The sequence below is a fragment of the Nannospalax galili genome, unplaced genomic scaffold (genome assembly GCF_000622305.1).
Source record: "Nannospalax galili isolate Female #2095 unplaced genomic scaffold, S.galili_v1.0 scaffold1622, whole genome shotgun sequence".
Taxonomy (NCBI): Eukaryota; Metazoa; Chordata; class Mammalia; order Rodentia; family Spalacidae; genus Nannospalax; species Nannospalax galili.
The window spans coordinates 317,864-337,306 of NW_008348203.1; the positions used below are offsets into that span (position 1 = coordinate 317,864).

General features: G+C 41.1%; 1 protein-coding gene across 2 annotated transcripts in view; it reads right to left on the minus strand.

The window, feature by feature from the left end:
- Ptpn9 (protein tyrosine phosphatase non-receptor type 9) overlaps positions 1–19,443 on the minus strand; it is a 108,103-nt gene that overhangs the window by 57,409 nt on the left and 31,251 nt on the right. For both annotated transcript variants that reach the window (XM_029569229.1, XM_008844877.3), the window contains exons 2-5: positions 10,509–10,652; positions 8,301–8,390; positions 7,470–7,594; positions 3,416–3,521 (exon numbers count right to left, since the gene is read on the minus strand). In XM_029569229.1, coding sequence (XP_029425089.1) covers positions 3,416–3,521; positions 7,470–7,594; positions 8,301–8,390; positions 10,509–10,562 — 375 coding nt within the window. In that variant the 5' untranslated portion in view covers positions 10,563–10,652. The remainder of the gene's footprint in view (positions 1–3,415; positions 3,522–7,469; positions 7,595–8,300; positions 8,391–10,508; positions 10,653–19,443) is intronic.

Here is a 19,443-nt window from a genome sequence, read left to right on the forward strand (position 1 = left end):
TGTTAGCCACCATGTGGGTGCTGGGAACTGAACCTGGGTCCTCTTTAGTAGCAGCCAGTGCTCTTAACCTCAGAGCCATCTCTCCAGCCCCTACTTTTTTGTAATTTTAAAGATAATAAGGTAGGGCTGAGGATATAGTTCAGTTGATAGAGTGTTTGCTTATCATTGCATGAAGCTCTTAGTTTAATCCTAAGAACTGCATAAATTCAGATACAGTGACACATGCCTGTAATCCCTAGCACTTGGGAGGCGGAGATAGGAAGATCCAGAAACTCAAGGTCATCCTTAGCTACATAATGAGTTTGAGGCTAGCCTGGTATACATCAAACCCTTTCTCAGTCAGCAGTCAATCAGTCAATCAATCGATCAACAAGTAAAAGAAAGATAATGTAAACTAGATATGAAATAAATAATACAAGTAAAATAAAAATAAATATTCAGGAGCTGGAAATATAGCTCAGTGGGAGATCATGCGCTTGGCAATTGTGAAGTATGGTGGTGTGCACTCATAATAGCAGCACTTAGGAGGCTGAGGCAGGAGGATTGCCAAAAGTTTGAGGTTAGGGGCTGTAGAGATGGCTCAGTGGTTAAGAGCACTGGTTCCTCTTGCAGAGGTCCCGGGTTCAGTTCCCAGCATCCACATGGAGGCTAACAACCTCCTGTAACTCCAGTTCCAGGGGAGCCAATACCCTCTTCTGGCATTGCACGACACGGGTGAACTTAAATATAGCCCTCACTGGCTTTGAATTCAGTCTTCTTGCCCCTATCTCCCAAGTGCTGACACTATATACAGTTATTTAAATGGACTATGCCTAGCTCTCTTCCTATGCTCTGAGGAAGATGATGTAATGACTTTAAAAAAATATTTTATTAGCCAGGCGTGGTGGCGCATGCCTTTAATCCCAGCATTTGGGAGGCAGAGGCAGGCGGATCTTTGTGAGTTTGAGGCCAGCCTGGTCTACATAGCGAGTTCCAGGACAGCTGGGGCTACAGGGAGAACCTGTCCAGAAAAAAGGCTTTATAACAGTCTGTCGAATGTGCCACATCTTGCTTCTGTGTTTTATCTGTTTGATAATGTTGCTGCAGACTGTGTATAGATGTGTCTCAAGTCCCTACCTTCAATTCTTCTGGGAAGAAAAACTGTCAAATCATGTTGGAATCCAAATTTTAATTTTCAAGGAGATCGATTGATTGACTGATTGATTGACTGCTGACTGAGAAAGGGTTTGATGTATACCAGGCTAGCCTCAAACTCATTATGTAGCTAAGGATGACCTTGAGTTTCTGGATCTTCCTATCTCCGCCTCCCAAGTGCTAGGGATTACAGGCATGTGTCACTGTATCTGAATTTATGCAGTTCTTAGGATTAAACTAAGAGCTTCATGCAATGATAAGCAAACACTCTATCAACTGAACTATATCCTCAGCCCTACCTTATTATCTTTAAAATTACAAAAAAGTAGGGGCTGGAGAGATGGCTCTGAGGTTAAGAGCACTGGCTGCTACTAAAGAGGACCCAGGTTCAGTTCCCAGCACCCACATGGTGGCTAACAACACTATTTTTTTTTTTTTTTTTTTTTTTTGAGACACGGTCTCCCTGTAGCCCCAGCTGTCCTGGAACTCACTATGTAGACAAGGCTGGCCTCAGACTCACAAAGATCCACCTGCCTCTGTCTCGAAAGTGCTGGGATTAAAGGCATGAGCCACCACACCCACCCACAACCCTATTTTAATTCCAGTTCTAGGGTATCCAATGCTGTCTTCTAGCCTCCACAGAGACACATGTAACACACATATACACATGCAGGCAAATACTCAATATACAGAAAATTATTTTTAAATAAATCTTTAAAGTATAAAAAGTTAGGTATAGCGGCACATGCCTTTAATCCTAGCACTTGAGAGACAGAGACTGGTGATCTCTGTGAGAACAAGGCCACCTGGTCTACTTAGTGAGTTCCAGGACAGGGAGACCCTGTCTCAAAAGTGGGGGTAGGGGGCTGGAGAGATGGCTCAGTGGTTAAGAGCACTGGCTGCTCTTCCAGTGGACCAGGGTTTGATTCCCAGCACCCACATGGTGGCTAACAATTGTCCTTAACTCCAGTGCCAGGGGATCTAATGCCTTCTTCTGACCTCCATAGGCAATGCACAACACGGTCACACTTTCATATATGCAGGCGAAACACTCATACACATAAATGTAAATAAAATATTTTTTAAAATACAAAAAGTAAAAATACTTCTAGGACCGAGGAGATAGCTTAGTCTGAAATGTGCCTGCTTCACAAGCATAAGGACCTTGATTCAACACTCAGGACCCATGTAAAACTGCCAAGTGTGGTGATGTGCACTTGTAGTCCCAGGGCTGGGAGACAGAAACAGGACAATCTCTGGGGCTTATTGGCCAGCGGGTCTAACCTAATTGGTGAACAACGGGACAATGAGAGACCTGTCTCAAAGAGGTAGACAGCATTTCTAAGGATGACACTAAGGTTGTCTTTTGGCCTCATATGCACACACACAATGTATACTTGCACATACACAAACATATGCATGCATACACATATACATAAGCATTTAAAAAAACAAACCTCTAGACTAAGACTTTGGTCTAAGGGACTATGAATACTTAACATTTATGTGTGTGGACATAATTCTACATGTATAGCTTGTATGTACTAAATTGAAATGTAAACACATTGCAGGCTGGTTTGTACAACACATGTCTATAAAGTTACTGGCTAAGTAATATTTTTCAGTTGACATAGCTAGCCTTTAATCTTCCACAAAACTCTAGGAAAGGGACATATTATGACTAAGAATTTGACTGTGCCTTTATATGTTAATTCTTTCCTTTTGATTGTTTTGGTTGTTTTTGCTTTTTTGAGAAAGGATCTCACTGTAAGCTGGTTTGAATCTTACACTGCAGCAGAGGCTAATGTAGAATTCACTATGTAGCTCAGGCTGGCTCAACCCCATGGCATTTCTCCTGACTCAACCATCCAAGTGCCTGGATTACTGGTATGAGCCACTATGCCTAGCTTTTTTTTCCACTTGACTTTTAAGATCATTTCTTGTTCTGAGGAAATGGGCATTAGTCATCATTTATAGGTGACCTTTAAAATTGAACAATCTCATGCCAGGTGTAGTAGCGCACGCCTTTAATCCCAGCAATTGGGAGGCAGGCGGCTCTCTGTGAGTTCAAGTCTAGCCTGGTTTACATATGGAGTTATAGGCCAGCTGGGGTTACAGGGAGATCCTGTCTCAAAAAGACAAAAAATAATAATAATAATAATAATAATAATAATAGTAATAATAAAATTGAACAATCTCTGAAGTTTGTATCTCTTCCAAATATTTTCCCAAAGACTAGAAAGAAAGAAAGGAAGTTGAAAGGATCCTTCCAAAGCCTTACCTTCAGCAGGTTTAGGACTTTCTTGCCAAGATCCAGCTCGAAGTTGGCGTAATTAGAACCACACATGTCATAGATAAACACCAGCCCATTCCTTTGAGTTTCAAAGCTGTAAACCAGTCATTAAACAAAAGTTATTCGATGCAAATGTTTTATTCAAAGGAAGTTAGAACATGCTTACATGCTTCTGACTTACATAAATCACTGTTATAATTGTGTATGTGTGTGTATGTATTCATGCACAGGCACCACAGCATGTATGAAGAAATCAGAATACTTCTCTCCTGCTTTCCTTCCATCATGAGATATAGGAATCAGGCTCAGGTCATCAGGTTTGCACAGCAAGTATTTTTTACCTGTGAAGCCATCTTGTCGGCCCCAAAATAAATTATTTGATTGGACTACTTATAATAGCAAGTTTTTACATTTATTACCAAGAAATAAATTATATGATTGGACTATTTATAGACAAGAGTTTTTACATTTGTTTTTTTTTAATATTTTATTTATTATGTTTAAGTGCATGAGTGTATTGTACCCCTGTTGTATATAAGTGCACCCCTGTTGTGTAATGCCTGCAAAGGTCAGAAGAGGATGTCAGATCCCCTGAAACTGGAGTTATAGGGTTATAGCCATGTGAGTGCTGAGATCCAAGCCTGAGTCTTCTGCAAGAGCAGCCAGTGCTCTTAATTGCTGAGCCATCTCTCCAGGCCATTTAGTTTTTTTGAGAGACAGTGTCATGTAGCCTAGGCTGGCTTTGAATGCACTATGTATGTCACTCAGGCTGGTCTCAAACTCAAGGCAATCCTCCTGCTTCACCCTTCTGATTGCTTAGTATTATAAGCATGAGTCAGCTTAGAGTTATTTTGTATCCTCATTCTTTGTATTATCTCCTGAAAGCCCTCATGTCTTCACACCTTTTGTATAAGATCTAAGAAGTACTGCCCCCAAAATTAAGATTTCAAAAATCTCTAATTCTTGCTAGATGTGGTATCGGACACCTTTAATCCCAGTATTCAGGAGACAGAGGCAGGCAGATCTCTGTGAGATCGAGGCCAGCCTGGTCTATATAGAGTTCCAGACCAGCTGGGGCTATGGAAGACCCTGTCTAAGACAAACAAACAAACAAACAAATAAATAAATAAATAAATAAATAAATTTAAATTTTTTTAAATTTAGTTTTATTTTATGTGTATGAGTATATTGTCTGAATGTACGTAAGTGTACCTGTGTCATGCAATGTCCTCGGAGGACAGAAGAGGGTGTCAGATCCCTTGGAACTGGAGTTATGGATGATTGTTAGTTGCCATGTGGGTGCTGGGATTCAAACCAGGATCTTCTGCAAGAATAGCCAGTGCACTTAACCACTGACCCATCTTCTCCAACCCCAACAATTTAAGCTTTTTTTTTAAATCTCTAATTCTTGCTAATTGTGTGTGTATGTGTGTGTGAAAACACTTCAAAACTCAGTTCAAATATGTAAATTTAATGTTAGTTATATATCTAATATACCCTGGTTCAGTAAATAAATTTTCTTTTAAAAAAAAAAAAAAAGCCCAGCACTCAGCAGGCAGAGGCAAAAGGGACTACACATGAAGGTACATGAAGGGCAATCAAAGAATCAAGATTGGTTATGGATCACTGAAAAAGACAGATGACAGATGAGTGAACATAATAGCATTCTCTTTCTACTTCCAAGGTCAACACTGGATTTTCTGAGAAAGGAGCATTTCATTCACTCTCATCAACTAAAGAAGCATTTTAAAAGTATCCATATGCTGGAAAGTAGCCCTAAGGACCAGCCAGTGAGTTTAAGGGCTGAGAAATTACATGCTTCTGCTTAAGGTATACAAGGCCACTGAGACTACTAGTCTCATTCCTCAGCAACTTCACCTTTTCAGAACAACAGTTGTTGGCCAGGTACAGTGGTGCACACCTTTAATCCAGCACTTGGGAGGCAGAGGCAGGAAGATCTCTGTGAGATTGAGGCCAGCCTGGTCTATATAGTGAGTTCTAAGACAGTTGGTGCTACAGGGAGATCCTGTCTGAAATAAATAATTAAAAAAAAAAAAAAAACACAACAGAATAGCAGTATGTGTGGGGTTTGCATGTATTTCCCACTAAGCATCAACAGCTACATACTATGAAAGTAGCATAAACAAGGCAGTAACTAGTAACTAGTGAACTATTCAGAGAGCCCCTCTTCAGACATCTCTTAGCTGCTTTCAGTCTGTAAATCCACAATCAAGGCCAGCATGGGCTATATGAAACCCAATCTCAAAAATGTAAGTCTGTCCTGAAACTTGATAGGTATTCGAAGCTGGCTTCAAACACCTGATTCTACAGCCTCAGGCTTGAGGCACCAGTATGCCTGACCCTCCAGAGGCTTCTGTTGGGTTTTGTTTTGCTTCATAGCCCAGGCTCTTGGCCTCTTACCCCCACCGCCTAATGCTAGGATTACAGGTGTCACGAGTCGCCAAGCCCATTATTTTACATTTGTGTGTGTGTGTGTGTGTGTGTGTGTGTGTGTGTGTGTGTGTGTGTGTGTGTATACTAGGGATTAAACACAGGGCATGTGTGTGTGTGTGTGTGTGTGTGTTTATACTAGGGATTAAACACAGGGCATATGCAACCTAGGCAAGCTTTGTGTCACTGAACTCCTCAGCTCCCAGAAAGGTTTGTTTGGTTTGGTTAAATTTTTTTCAAGATAGATTCTCACTGTGTAGCTTTGGCTGGCCTGGAACTCATTATGTAGACCATCCAAACCTCAAATTTGTGGTGATCTTCTTGTCTTTGTGCACTTAGTGCTGGGATTATGGGTATGTACCACTAGCCCTGGCTTGTTTTATCCTTGTTTTTGTAATACTAAGGACAGAACTTAGGGCCTTACATATGGTGGCCAAGTACCCCACCAGTATATATCCCCAGGTTACCACAAAGAGTTTTGATATAGGCAAAAAGAACCAACACAGGAGTTACGTCTGGTAATGCAGGCTATAATCCTTACTACTTGGGATGCTAAAGCAGAAGGATACCAACTTCAAAACATGCCTGGACTATACAGAGAGTTTAAGCCCAGCCTGGGCAAATGTATCTCAAAGGTGGAAGTAAATAAAGAGTTCTTCAGAAATCGTTCAGTGATAGACCTCTTGCCTTAGCATGTGGAAACTCTACATTCAACACTCACTACCAAAAAAAAAAGGAGGTACCAACACAGTTCTTTTTCTCTTCACTCCCTTTTAGTAAGTCACTCTCAATACACTGACAGCTGTTATGAATTGGCTTTCTCAGCTTCTGTTAAAATAGAGGCAAGGTAATGCAAACAAAGAACATCCAGCATCCTGATGGTACATGGAACCATGCATACTCTTAAAAATAGGAGTCGTTGCTGGGCATGGTGGTACACACCTTTAATCCCAGCACTTGGGAGGTAGAGGCAGGTGGATCTCTATGAGTTCAAGGCTGGCCTGGTCTACGTAGTGAGTTCCAGGACAGCTGGGGCTACACGGAGACCCTGTCTCGAAAAAGACAAAAAAAAAAAATAGGAGTTGTTTCCTATTCATTGACTGTCCAGGGTCTATCCTAGAATTATAAAGCATGGGGCTGGAGAGATGGCTCAGCGGTTGAGAACACTGACTGTTCTTGCAGAAGACCCAGGTTCGAATCCCAGCACTCACATGGCAACTAACAACTGTCTGTAAATCCAGTTCCAAGGGAATTCAATGCCCTCTTCTGAGTTTTGTGGGTATTCCACAACACAGATGCACTTATACACATGCAGGCAATACACGCACTCATACACATAAAAGAAAAATAAAGCTTTTTTTTGGTCTTTTTGAGACAGGGTCTCCCTGTAGCCCCAGCTGGCCTGGAACTCATTATGTAGACCCAGGTTAGCCTCAAACTCACAGAGATCTTCCTGCTTCTGCCTCCCAAGTGTTGGGACTACAGGCGTGCACTACCACGCCTGGCAAGAAAGTACTTCTTAATTCATCAATTCAATAACTGTCACTTTCCTATCTGATATAGACACCTGTAAGATAATTTCAGTGCTTACCTATCCACAGCTCTGTCTAGTAAGTAAAACAGGGCCTGAAGTACCACATGTTGAACAGACTTGTGAGGGTGATGCAACCTAGCAGTGAAGAGGGCAATGGAGGCTCCAGTTGGGTCTCGAACATTCTAAAGCAATAAACCAATAGATATTCAAAATCAAATTTAAGAAATCACAATAATCTCTTAGGCTTATTATCCTAAAGATTTGACACACTGAGAACAGCTACTAATAGCACTTCTTTAATCTGCACCTATTGCTCCATAAAGGGAAACATGTTAGTACCACCCCATGCCTGATTCTCTTCATATCCCCTGAACCATATTCTTGTGGTTTTAAAAAAACATTATATTTTCTTCAACTACAGGGCAATCAAATGATGGTTTTACACTGGTTTTGTAACTAATTTCCCAGGTACAATGGCAGATGGTAGATATAAGAAGAGAAAAACACAAAAGATAATGGTTTCCATGCTACCTTAAACATACTATTTCATATTTATCTGAGAGACTAAGAAGTCTCTAATAAGTGGAGCACTTCCATTAAATAAGTAAGGATGTGTTATGATACATTGCATATACTTCCCAAGGCCTTAGACTAACCTTAATGAACCAAAGAAAAAATTTTACTAAATCTACTGTTCAAGTGATTTTCCATAGCTCAATTTTTCAGCTATTATCAATAACTCTAATAACTTGTAATAAACATAATTTAATTATTACTAGTATAATTTAGTACCAAATGGTACAGATAGGGTACCTAGGAATAAAACCCAAATAGGACAACAGCTACAAAGGGAAGTAACAAAGCACAAGGTAGATTGTAAAGACTCACTAAGATGGTAAATTTTCCACTAAGGATCTCAGAACGCAGAGGTTCTTCATGAGGTTTTAACTTCACAATGCCTTCCTTCCTTCTTGTTTCCTAAAATGGAAGCACAGAGAGATGAATTAATATTGACAACTTCATGCAGCCACCAAATCTCAGAGTTAAGGGATATTAGAAATCAACTAACTGAATTATGAATTCCTTTATAACATAACTTGGTCTTCCAGGACACCTAACTGCTATCAGAATTCCTGTCCAAAGCTACCTTATCAGCATCATCAACTCTGATACCTCCAATATTCAGCTGGAGTTTAGCAACTCAGAAATCTCTATTTCTAGTGCAGATTTCTTTTCTAAACCCTAGACTCAAATTCCAGCTACTTATAGGACATATCTATTTGGAGAGCACAAAGGCACTGCAAATATAACACAGGCAAACTAAACACATAACTTTTTTTTCATACCTGAACCCATTCTACTTCAGTGTCTCCTAAATTAATAAATGCTACCAGGCCAGGCATGGTGGCACACACCTTTAGTCCCAGCTCTTGGGAGGCACAGCTGTGAGTTCGAGGCCAGCCTGGTCTACATAGCAAGGTCTAGGCCAGCTGAGGATACAGAGAGACCCTGTCTCAAAAAGACCAAAAAAATAATAAATAAAAAATAAATGCTACCAGAATTGATCTTGACACTTAAGTCAGAACCCTGGAATACTTGACTCCTTTTTCCTCCCACAGCAGTTTAACCCATTTTTATTACAGAATCTGTCCGCTTTTCTCCATCGCCTCTGGCATTATGCTTAATAATACTGCAATTATCTCTCCTTGTAAATACAACAATCATCAAACTGAGCTTTCTGGCTCCAAAATAATCCTTGAGATCCACTCCACAAAAAATACTTAAGGAAAAAATATTTCTAGGAAGTATGAAAAAAATGTATTCCATTGCTTATACTGTCTATAGATTTCAAGGTTCTCAAAACAGCAAGTACTTTGCTCTGATCTGCCTTTGTTTATCTCTGCTCTCAATCTCTTAACCATGCCCTGACTCCCTGCTCAACATTCTAGCTCAGCTACATTTCTTTCTCTCTACCACCAAGCATTTGAACTTACTGCTCTCTTTATCATACTTTACCAGTATTCCAATAGGAATACTCATCCCTTAGATCTTAGGTGAGAAATACTTCTTCTCCCTCCCCGATCCCTGTTTTTTTTGTTGTTTGTTTTTTTTTTCCTTTTTCTTTTTCTGAGACAGGGTCTCACTATGCAGACAGGCTGGCCTGGAATTTGTTATATAGACCAACCAGGCAAGTCTGATCTCAGTGATCCACCTGCATTTACCTTCCAAGTGCTAGGATTAAAGGCATGTGCCACCAAATCCAGTTAGAAGTTATTTCTTTTAGGGATGCTTCCTTCCCAGTCTAACTAAATGTGCTTCCACAGAACTTAGTGTTATCTATCAAAATATGTTTATAATTGTTTATTCTGTCCTTCTAAATAGTAATTTTTAAAGAAGAAGTTTTTTGTTGTTTTTGCGGGAGTTTTTTGTTTTTATTTTTGTTTTTTAGAAGAGAAAAACTCTCTTCAGATTTTTTTCAGACCACAAACTAACATAATGTAGAGCATTGTATCAAGAATGCAACAAACTAAGAAAGCAGACATAAACACAGAATCAATAAGAAATCCATTTAGAGAAAAAAAAGCAATGTAAAAGGTTGATGAAGCTGTGTTTGCATAAAGACACCATTAAGACCTGGATTCAGCTAATACCAATGCTTTTCTTTTCCAGGACTAAAGCTCCCCTTCTTGAATGGTTCCCTAAGCTCAACATTCATCTGAATGTCAGGTTTCTAAAACCTCAAGGGACCCTCAACACCTGTAGAGTAAAGGAACAGTTAGGACCCAGTGAAGAAAGCAAGGCCCTAAACTCAAGAAACGGTAAACTACTAGCTTGCCACCAGGATGATGGCAGGCTCCTTTCTCAACCTCAATCAGCACAGATAGGATATGCTGATCTACAGTAAAACTAGGCACATAGGTGGTGTTTCCAGGAACTTCCCAGTTCAACCTCAGCTCTCAAGGGTTCTTGGACATTGACCCATTTTAACAGAAGTGGAGGAGAACAACTAGAAAATCAATGTGTGTGAAATAAAGCTGAAAGAATAGCAATATTTAGCCCAACCACTATAGGTCTGTCTAGCCCTCAGTCACATACTCTGTAGGAGTGGAACAGCTCAATTGCTCGAAGCACATCAAACTTCCTTGCCATGAGGAACTTGACAGCCACATTCCAAGAGAGCGGAGAAACATTGTACTGAACTGTCCACTTGTTGATCTCCTCAAGAAACTGCTTGGTAGCCTGTTTGACAAACAAAGTTAAAATAATTAGTAAAATGAGAATATATTTTACAAACAAAAAACAAGTAGGCAAAAATTATCATTTGTTCCCTGAGTTAGACTGAATCCTCAACTACACATCAAGTTTCAGACCAGCCTAGGCTCCATGAGACCGTCTCTAAAAACAAAACAAAAAGGCAAAACCAGCAAGATGGTTCAGCAGGTCTAGGTACCTGCTACCAAGCCTGACAATCTGATTCCCAGGTCCCACCCACATAGAAGGAGAGATCCCATATGGTGGAAGGAAAGAACAGACTCCTGCAAGTTACCCTAAACTTCCACATGTGTGTATACACAGACAGAAAATAAATGTAATTTATTTATTATTTTTTAATTTTTAGGTCAGAAACTAGAGTTCAGAAAAGAGGTTATAAGAATGGAATGCATGAAAAATGACAGGAGCCTCCTAAGAGCTGGCCCATTGCCACCACACCTGGCTTCAGCCAGACTATCCTTTTTCCTCATTTTAGAATGATTTAAATTGGGACTCTGTGTATATATGTTCTGAGTAATTAAAAGATTTCTGCACTATTCTGTCCCATCTATCTAGAAACTTGTCTATTAGTCCAGAAAAATGATGAAATTTCTGAACTTTAACCATACCCATATTATCAGTCAACCCACATTCAGACGTGTTTACTCACAGCAAGTCACTACTTATTAAGCTACGGATAAATACAAAAGTGAAGCTGGCCAGGCGTGGTGACACATGCCCTACATAGCAAGTTCCAGGGCATATGGGACTAAAGGGAGACCCTGTCTCAAAAAGACAAAAAAAAAAGAAGCTGATGCAAAAGGTATAAGGCCCAAGCTACTATGTGACTATGGACAAAGGAAATCTCTCCATGAATTTTTCAGTTGAAAAATTAAGGGAAGCTGAGTGTAGCTGCACACACTTGTAATCTCTGTACTCAAGAAGCAGAGAGAGGCAGGAGAATATGCCTCAAGTTCTAGGCCAGCCTGGTCTACATAGCCAGCCTAAGGGCTATACAGAGGAACCTCATCTCAATGAGGGGGAAGGGGGAAAGGAAAGTAAAGGGGAAGAAAACAAAGAAGAAGACCTGGGCACGGTGGCAGGAGGATCAGGAGTTCAAGCTCATCCTTTGCTATATAGAAAGCTCAAGGCCAGCCTAGGCTACATTAAGATCCTGTCAAACAAAAACATAACAGGAGAAAAAGATAATAACTAGGGCCTACACTTCTGAGCCCTGGCAACAAATGATGCCTTGCAAATACAATCCAAATTGCTACATACTGGGTTTTTTTGTTTCAATTTTTTTTTGTTTTGTTTTGGTCTTTTTGAAACAGTGTCTCCCTGTGGCCCCAGCTGGCCTAGAACTCACTATGTAGACCAGGGTGGCCTCAAACTCACAGAGACCTGCCTGCCTCTGCCTCCCAAGTGCTGGGATTAAAAAGCGTGTGCCACCATGCCTGGCTGCTACATACTGTTTAAACAACTAACAAACTAGAATCCCAGAAGGAGCAGCATACCTTACAACACAGCTCCTGATTCAACCCCAAATTTCTAAGAAAGTACACAGGGCCTTTATAAACCAAGGAAAAGTGCCAGGCCTGGTAGCCCACGCCTTTAATCCCAGCACTCGGGGGGGGGGGGGGGGGGGGGGGGGGAGGAGGGGGAACTCTTTTGTTTGTTGAGGCCAGCCTGGTCTCCATAACAAATCCAGGCTAGTTGAGCTGAAAAAGAAAAGAAAAAAAAAGGAAAACTCCAAGACTTGAGGCTACAGTTGAGTTTCAGAACTTTTCAATTAAGGCAACACTTACACGCTATAGAAAAAAAGGGAACCAAAAAAGCCAATCAAGCACATGGCATGAACACAAGAAATAAGGACCATCAATAAAAGCTTTGAGAAGATCACTCTGCCCCACAACCAGAAGCCAGACAGGAGAACTGAGTCTCAGAGAAGAACAAGAGAACAAACTTAGAATGCTTCCCAAGAGAACTTTTTGTGTTCCCTCTGGAGAGTAAGTGGCCAGCATCAGAATGAGGAAAAGACAGAGGGGAAAAGAAAAAAGCAAGTGCACATAGATCTCAGAAACAAAACTCCAGGCAGTCAGGAAGTTTCCCAGGAAACTTTTTAAATGTTTTGTGTTTTTTGGTGAACATGACACCTTTTAAATCCAGACTTGTTTGGGTTTTTGGTCTTTTTGAGACAGGGTCTCCCTGTAGCCACAGCTGTCCTTGAACTTACTATGTAGACCAGGCTGACCTCCATCTCTCAGAGATCCGCCTGCCTCTGTCCTTGAATGTGTGTGCCATCATGCCTATAATTCCAGCACTCATGAGGGTTTTGATGGTGTTGGTTGTTTTGTTTTGTTTGAGAAAGGGTTTCAGTATGTAGCCCTGGCTGGCCTGGAACTTACTATGTAGGTCAGGATGGCCTCAAACTCACAGAGATCAGCCTGCCTCTGCCTCTCCAATATTAGATTAAAGGTGTGTATCACCAGTCAAATCCAGCCTTATAACATATTTCTCTGGTGTTGCTTGTATAACAAAACACCAGAATAATACAGTATACTTTTCTCACTACTTAGCTGAATAGACAGTATTTTTAACAATATATGTCAATGTATAGACAGGAAGGGATGATCAGGAGGTGTTAGGAGCTTAACACATATCAGACTGATAAAATGACTCTTCATGGGGGGAGGGGGAGAGATGGCTCAGTGGTTAAAAGCACTGACTGCTCTTGCAAAGGGCCTGGGTTTGATTCCCAGCACCCACATGGCAGCTAACAACCATCCATAACTCCAGTTCCAGGGTATCCAACACCTTCTGATCTCCACCAGTATTGCACCACACGGGTGTACTTACATACATGCAGGCAATATACACACACATTTAAAAAAACAAACAAGCCTGGCATGGTGGCCCACGCCTGTAGTCTCAGCACTTGGGAGGCAGAGGCAGGCGGATCTCTGTGAGTTCAAGGCCAGCCTGGTCAAATTTGATTGGATAAATTTGATTGTTTAGAAAGACTGAAGGCTGGGTGTGGTGGCATACGCCTTTAATCCCAGCACTCAGGAGGCAGAGGCAGGCGGATCTCTGTGAGTTCAAGGCCAGCCTGGTCTACATGGTAAGTTCCAGGACAGCTGGGGCTACAGGAAGACCCTGTCTCAAAAAGACAAAAAAAAAAAAGAAAAAAACATGTTCTAGGAGCCTCTTATGTGAGACTTTCCCTGGGGAGATATGACACAAATGTCTATTCACCCCAGATGATGGGGAACCAACAACAGACCAAAGTTAACAATTACACACCAAAGTCTAACTTAGCAAACAATTAATTTATTGGGGAAACTTACAGGAACAGGGATTGCCAGAAGTAAGGAGTTACAGGAGCAGGGGACATGCATTGTCTTTACCAAGAAGTCCACCCAACCTGGGTGATAACTCATGAAAGTTGCATCCCTGGAGCTCTCTGCACAACTCTGAGGCCACTCAACAGGTCTGAGACCCTCCTCCAGGCAGTTCTGCCTCTTCTCTCTCTCCAGCAATTGTTTTAATATTTTCACAACCTTGGGAAGGCCATGTTTAATCTTGTTAGTTTCAGGAACTTCTTAAGGTTTGTGAGTTGTTTACTTCCTTAGTCTCATGAGCCTCTCCCTTCCTTCCTAGAGAGAATATTTCAATTCAGAAGTTGCTGGGCTAGAGAGAGAGCTCACCATTAAGAGTACTTCCTGCTCTTCCAGAGGACCTGAGTTCAATTCTCAGCACCCATATTGTTTGGCCCACAATTGCCTATAACTCCAATTTCAGGGGATCTGACGTCCTCTTATGGCTTCTACAGGCACCTGCAAATAAAATTTTGTTCTGTTTCGATCTCTTGAAACAGGGTCTCCTTGTAGCCCGAGCTGGCCTAGAACTCGTAGACCAGACTTGCCTCGATCTCAGAGATCTGCCTGACTCTGCCTCTTGAGTGCTGGGATTAATGGTCAGCACTACCATGCCTGGCTACATACAGATAATTTAAAACTATGAGGCCTTTGGCTGGAGAGATGGCTCAGCAGTCAAGAACATTGGTTGTTGTTGAAGAAGACCCGGGTTCAAATCCCAGCACCCACATGGTAGCTGACGACTATCCCTAACTCCAGTTCCAGGGGATCCGAAGGCCTCCTCTGTCCTCCGTGGGCACTGCACGACATGGGTGCACTTACCTACGTGCAGGCGATACATGCGTACACATAAAAATAATAAATAAAAAAATAAATAAAATTAAATTAAAAAATATGGGGCTGGAGAGATGGCTCAGTGGTTAAGAGCACTGTCTGCTCTTCCAGTGGACCAGGGTTTGATTCCCAGCACCCACATGGCTGCTAACAGCCATCCATAACTCCAATTCCAGGTAATTCATCAACCTCTTCTGACCTCTGTGGGCACTGCATGACACAGGTGCACTTATGTACATGCAATCAACACACTCATGCACATAAAAATAAATAAATAAATAAATAAATAATTTTAAAAATAAAATTGAGGCAGGGCATGGTGGCACATGCCTTTAATCCCAGCACTCGGGAGGCAGAAGCAGGTGGATCTCTGTGAGTTTGAAGCCAGTCTAGTCTCCACAGTGAATCCAAGACAGACAGGGAGACCCTGTCTCAAAAAGACCAAAAAAATAAAAATAAAATAAATAAAATTTTGAGGCTGGAGAGATGGTTCAACAGTTAAGAGCACTGGCTACTCTTACAGAGGACCTGGATTTGATTCCCAGCACCCACAAGGTGGCTAAAAATCATTCCTAACTCCAGTTCCAGGGGAATCTGATGCCCTCTTCTGACCTCTGTAGGTATTATACAATACAGGTGCACTTATATGAAGGCAATACACTCATACACATAAAAAAAATAAATAAATATTTTTTAAAAAAATAAACTCTTTTTAAAATTATTCAATTTATAAGTTCCTAAGCCTTAAGGAACCTCCCTCCAGGATGGAATGCTTCAACTCAGAGAAAATTGATACAAAGCAGAGCCAGATGTGGTGTCTAATACTTACAATACCACAGGCTCAAGAGGCAGAGGCACTCTCCCCAGGTTCCAGGCCACCCTAGTCTATATAGCAAGTTCCAGGCCAGTCAAGGTTGTAGTGAGACCCCCTGAAAAAAAAAAATTCTCTAATAAAGGAAAAGTATACATGTTTTACCCACTTCCTTCAAAGTGTATCTTGCATTTTTTCTCTTTTTATACACTCCACAATCGTTCTTGTTTTTAAATTTGTATTATTTTCATGTATACTGACAAATTATATATGTTTATGGGGTACAGTATGATATATAGTGCGAAGAATGATTACATAAAACCAATAAATATATATTACCTGAAATAAATTTTGAAGTTTATAGCATCTATTAACTAGCATTTTTAAACTGTAATTATCACCCTATGAAAGAGATCTCAAAACACATTCCTCCTGTATAACTGAAACTTGACCACCAATTCTCCTCTCTCCTCCAGCCTCTGGAGCCCACTGTTCTTCTAGTCTCTGCTTCTCTGATTGTGACTGTTTTAGATTCCAAAAACATTTGTCCTTCTCTAATCACTACTCAGTCTTGTGGCTAAAATCAAGAATCCTTTTCTACATCTTGTCTTCTTTTTAAGAAACTCAGTTGCCCCAAAGTTCTTAATTTCCTGTGACTCCCAAGAGCTGTTGCCTTGAGGTGACCTCTGTCCCCCTGCTGGTCAGGATGTTGTTCTTGGCTTTAAGCAGGGAACAATTCCTCCTACTTTGGCATGAAGAGAGAGACCAGTGAACTATAAACAGTGATGTGATATTTACAAATACAAATATATACACCACCTATTCTGTTCAGCCTCAGATTCACCCTCCTGCAGCCCTATCCCTCTGGAGGAATAGATGAATCTCTGAAAGAAGTCAAAAAGGATAGTCTCTCAGTCTTTCTTTTTTTTTAGTCTTTTTGAGATAGGGTCTCCCTGTAGCCCCAGCTGTCCTGAAACTCACTATGTAAACCAGGCTGGCCTTGAACTCACAGAGATCCGCCTGCCTCTGCCTCCTGAGTGCTGGGATTAAAGGCGTGCGCCACCACACCCAACCTTCAGTCTTTCTAAACAATCAAATTTGTCTAGAAATCACATGGATTTCTTACTCACACATGAATTCAGCACAACCACTAAGTACCAGAAAAACAAGTCCCAGAAACTCTAATGAACAACATATTCTTTAGGAGGGATAACTGAAATTCTTCAAGTTAATATTCAATATTAATTCTTCAAATTAATATTTTACTTCCTGGTAAAATAAAGGTCAAAAGATAAGTCACACTTAGAAACTATTTCAACTCAAAGTCAATGATTTGAATCTATCTAGGCTTAGACGTAATCGTAAGTGGTCACAGTTCCAATAGCTTTGGTCTTCCTTTGGGAAAAAATCTAAATTAATGTAGAGAAAAACCAATACTACCACTTACAACTCTCTTTGACTGACTTTTCCACTATGAGTAAGGTTTGTTCCTGCATAATCAAAAGCCTGAGAATATGTATATCCTATTCCCACAATCATGTTTAAATTTTAAAACAAAACAAAAAACTGTTTCCTGACTATGGTAATAAGGCTAAAGATACTGAAGAACCTGCTATAAAACAGCCAAAAATCTGACAATTAAGCGGGCAACACTCCAGACACTATTCACTGGTACTAAAATAATGGTATCAGAGAAAATAAAACCAACAACAAGGGCAGGTGGTGATGGCACACTTCTTTAATTCCAGTACTAGGGAGGTTAAAGCAGGAGAATTACCATGAGATCAAGGTCAGCCTGGGAATGTAGCTGAGTTGGTAGAGTGCTTGCCTAGCATACACAAAGCTCTGGGTTCAACTCCTAGCAGTGTAAGAACTGGTGTGGTGGTACACCCTTGTAATCACAGCACTCAGAAGGTAAAGGGCCACATAGAGAATTCCAGGCCATCCTGGACTACATGAAACCTTGTCTCAACAAACAAATAAATAAAATAATTTAAAATGCTATGCTGGGTATTCTTTTGATGCCCTTTCACTTGAGAATTATTTCTCATTCTTCCTTGATAAATCTACATTCCAAAAGCAGCGAGATAGCTCAGTTGGTAAATAAACCTGCTTCACAAGCATAATGACTTGAGTTTGATCACCAGAACCCATGTAAAAGAGCCTCATGCAGTGGTGTGCAATGCTGGCACTTCTACAATGACATAGGAGGCAGAGACAGGAGAATTGCCAGGAAATTCATGAGGCAGCTAACCTGGAATATACAGCACAGTAGCAGAAACAATAAAAGACCCTGCCTCAACAAGATAAAAAGAGAGAATTGGACAGGCATAGTGCACACGCCTTTAAACCTAGGACTTGGGAGGCAGAGACAGGTGGATCTCTGTGAGTTTGAGGCCAGCCTGGTCTACATAGTGAGTTCCAGGATAGCTGGGGCTACAGGGAGACCCTGTCCCAAAAAGACAAAAAACAAAAAAAGAGAGAACTGACCACTAAAAGTTATCCTCTGACCTCCACACACTCAACGAGGCACACATACAAGTACACACAATAATGAATAAAAGTTTGAAAAAAAAAAAAAAAAAAAAGGGGCATCAGCCTTTTTTTTTTTTTTTTTTAAGGGGGGGTGGTGCTGGAGACATGGCCCAGTGGTTACGAGCACTAGCTGAGCTGGGTACTCAGGAGGCAGAGGGAGGAGGATCTCTGTGAGATCAAGGCCAACCTGGTCTACATGGTGAGTTCCAGGCCTGTTGAAGCTAAAAGGAGACCTTATCTCAAAAAGACCCAAAAAAGAGCACTAGCTGTTCTTGCAGAAGACTAGGGTTCCAATCCTAGCACCCACATGGTGATTAACAATTGTCAGTAACTCCAGTTCCAGGAGATCTGACACCCTCTTCTGACCTCCACGGGCATTGCATGACATGGGTGCATGACATGCAGACAATGTACTCATACACATAAAAATAAATTTAAAAATACACACACACACACACACACACACACACACACACACACACGCTGAGGGCGTAAAAGTATTTTTTTTTTTTTTTCTCTTTTTTTGGTCTTTTTGAGACAGGTTCTCCTTGTAGCCCCAGCTGTCCTGGAACTCACTATGTAGACCAGGCTGGCCTTGAACTCACAGAGATCGGCCTGCCTCTGCCTCCCAAGTGCTGGGATTAAAGGTGAGTGCCACCATGCCTGGCTTATTTATTATTTTTATTTTATGTGTATGGGTGTATTGCCTGCATGTAGGTAAGTACACCCGTGTCGTGCAATGCCCGAAGAGGACAGAAGAGGCTGTCGGATCCCCTGAGACTGGAGTTACGGACAATTGTTAGCTACCATGTGGGTGCTGGGATTTGAACCCAGGTCTCCTGCAAGAACAGCCAGTGTTCTTAAGCGCTGAGCCATCTCCCCAGCCCATGGCTTATCTCTTTTAAAGCACTTAGATTTGGATCCCTAGACTCTATCTCCAGCCCTTACTCTTTTTTCTTTTTTTTTTACTTTTTTTTTTTTTTTTTTTTTTTTTTTTTATACAGACACACTAAACTGACCAGGTTGGTCTTGAACTCACTTTATCCTCCAGGCAGGCACTGAACTTGTGATCCTCCTCCCTCAGTATCCTGAGGAGCTGGGATTGTAGGCCTGCAGTCACCAGGTCTGGCTTCCGAGTACAAGTTCTTTAACAATACTGCACCAACTAGGGACGACTCATTATTATAATAAAAGAACCACTTTATATAAGACAAACACCAAG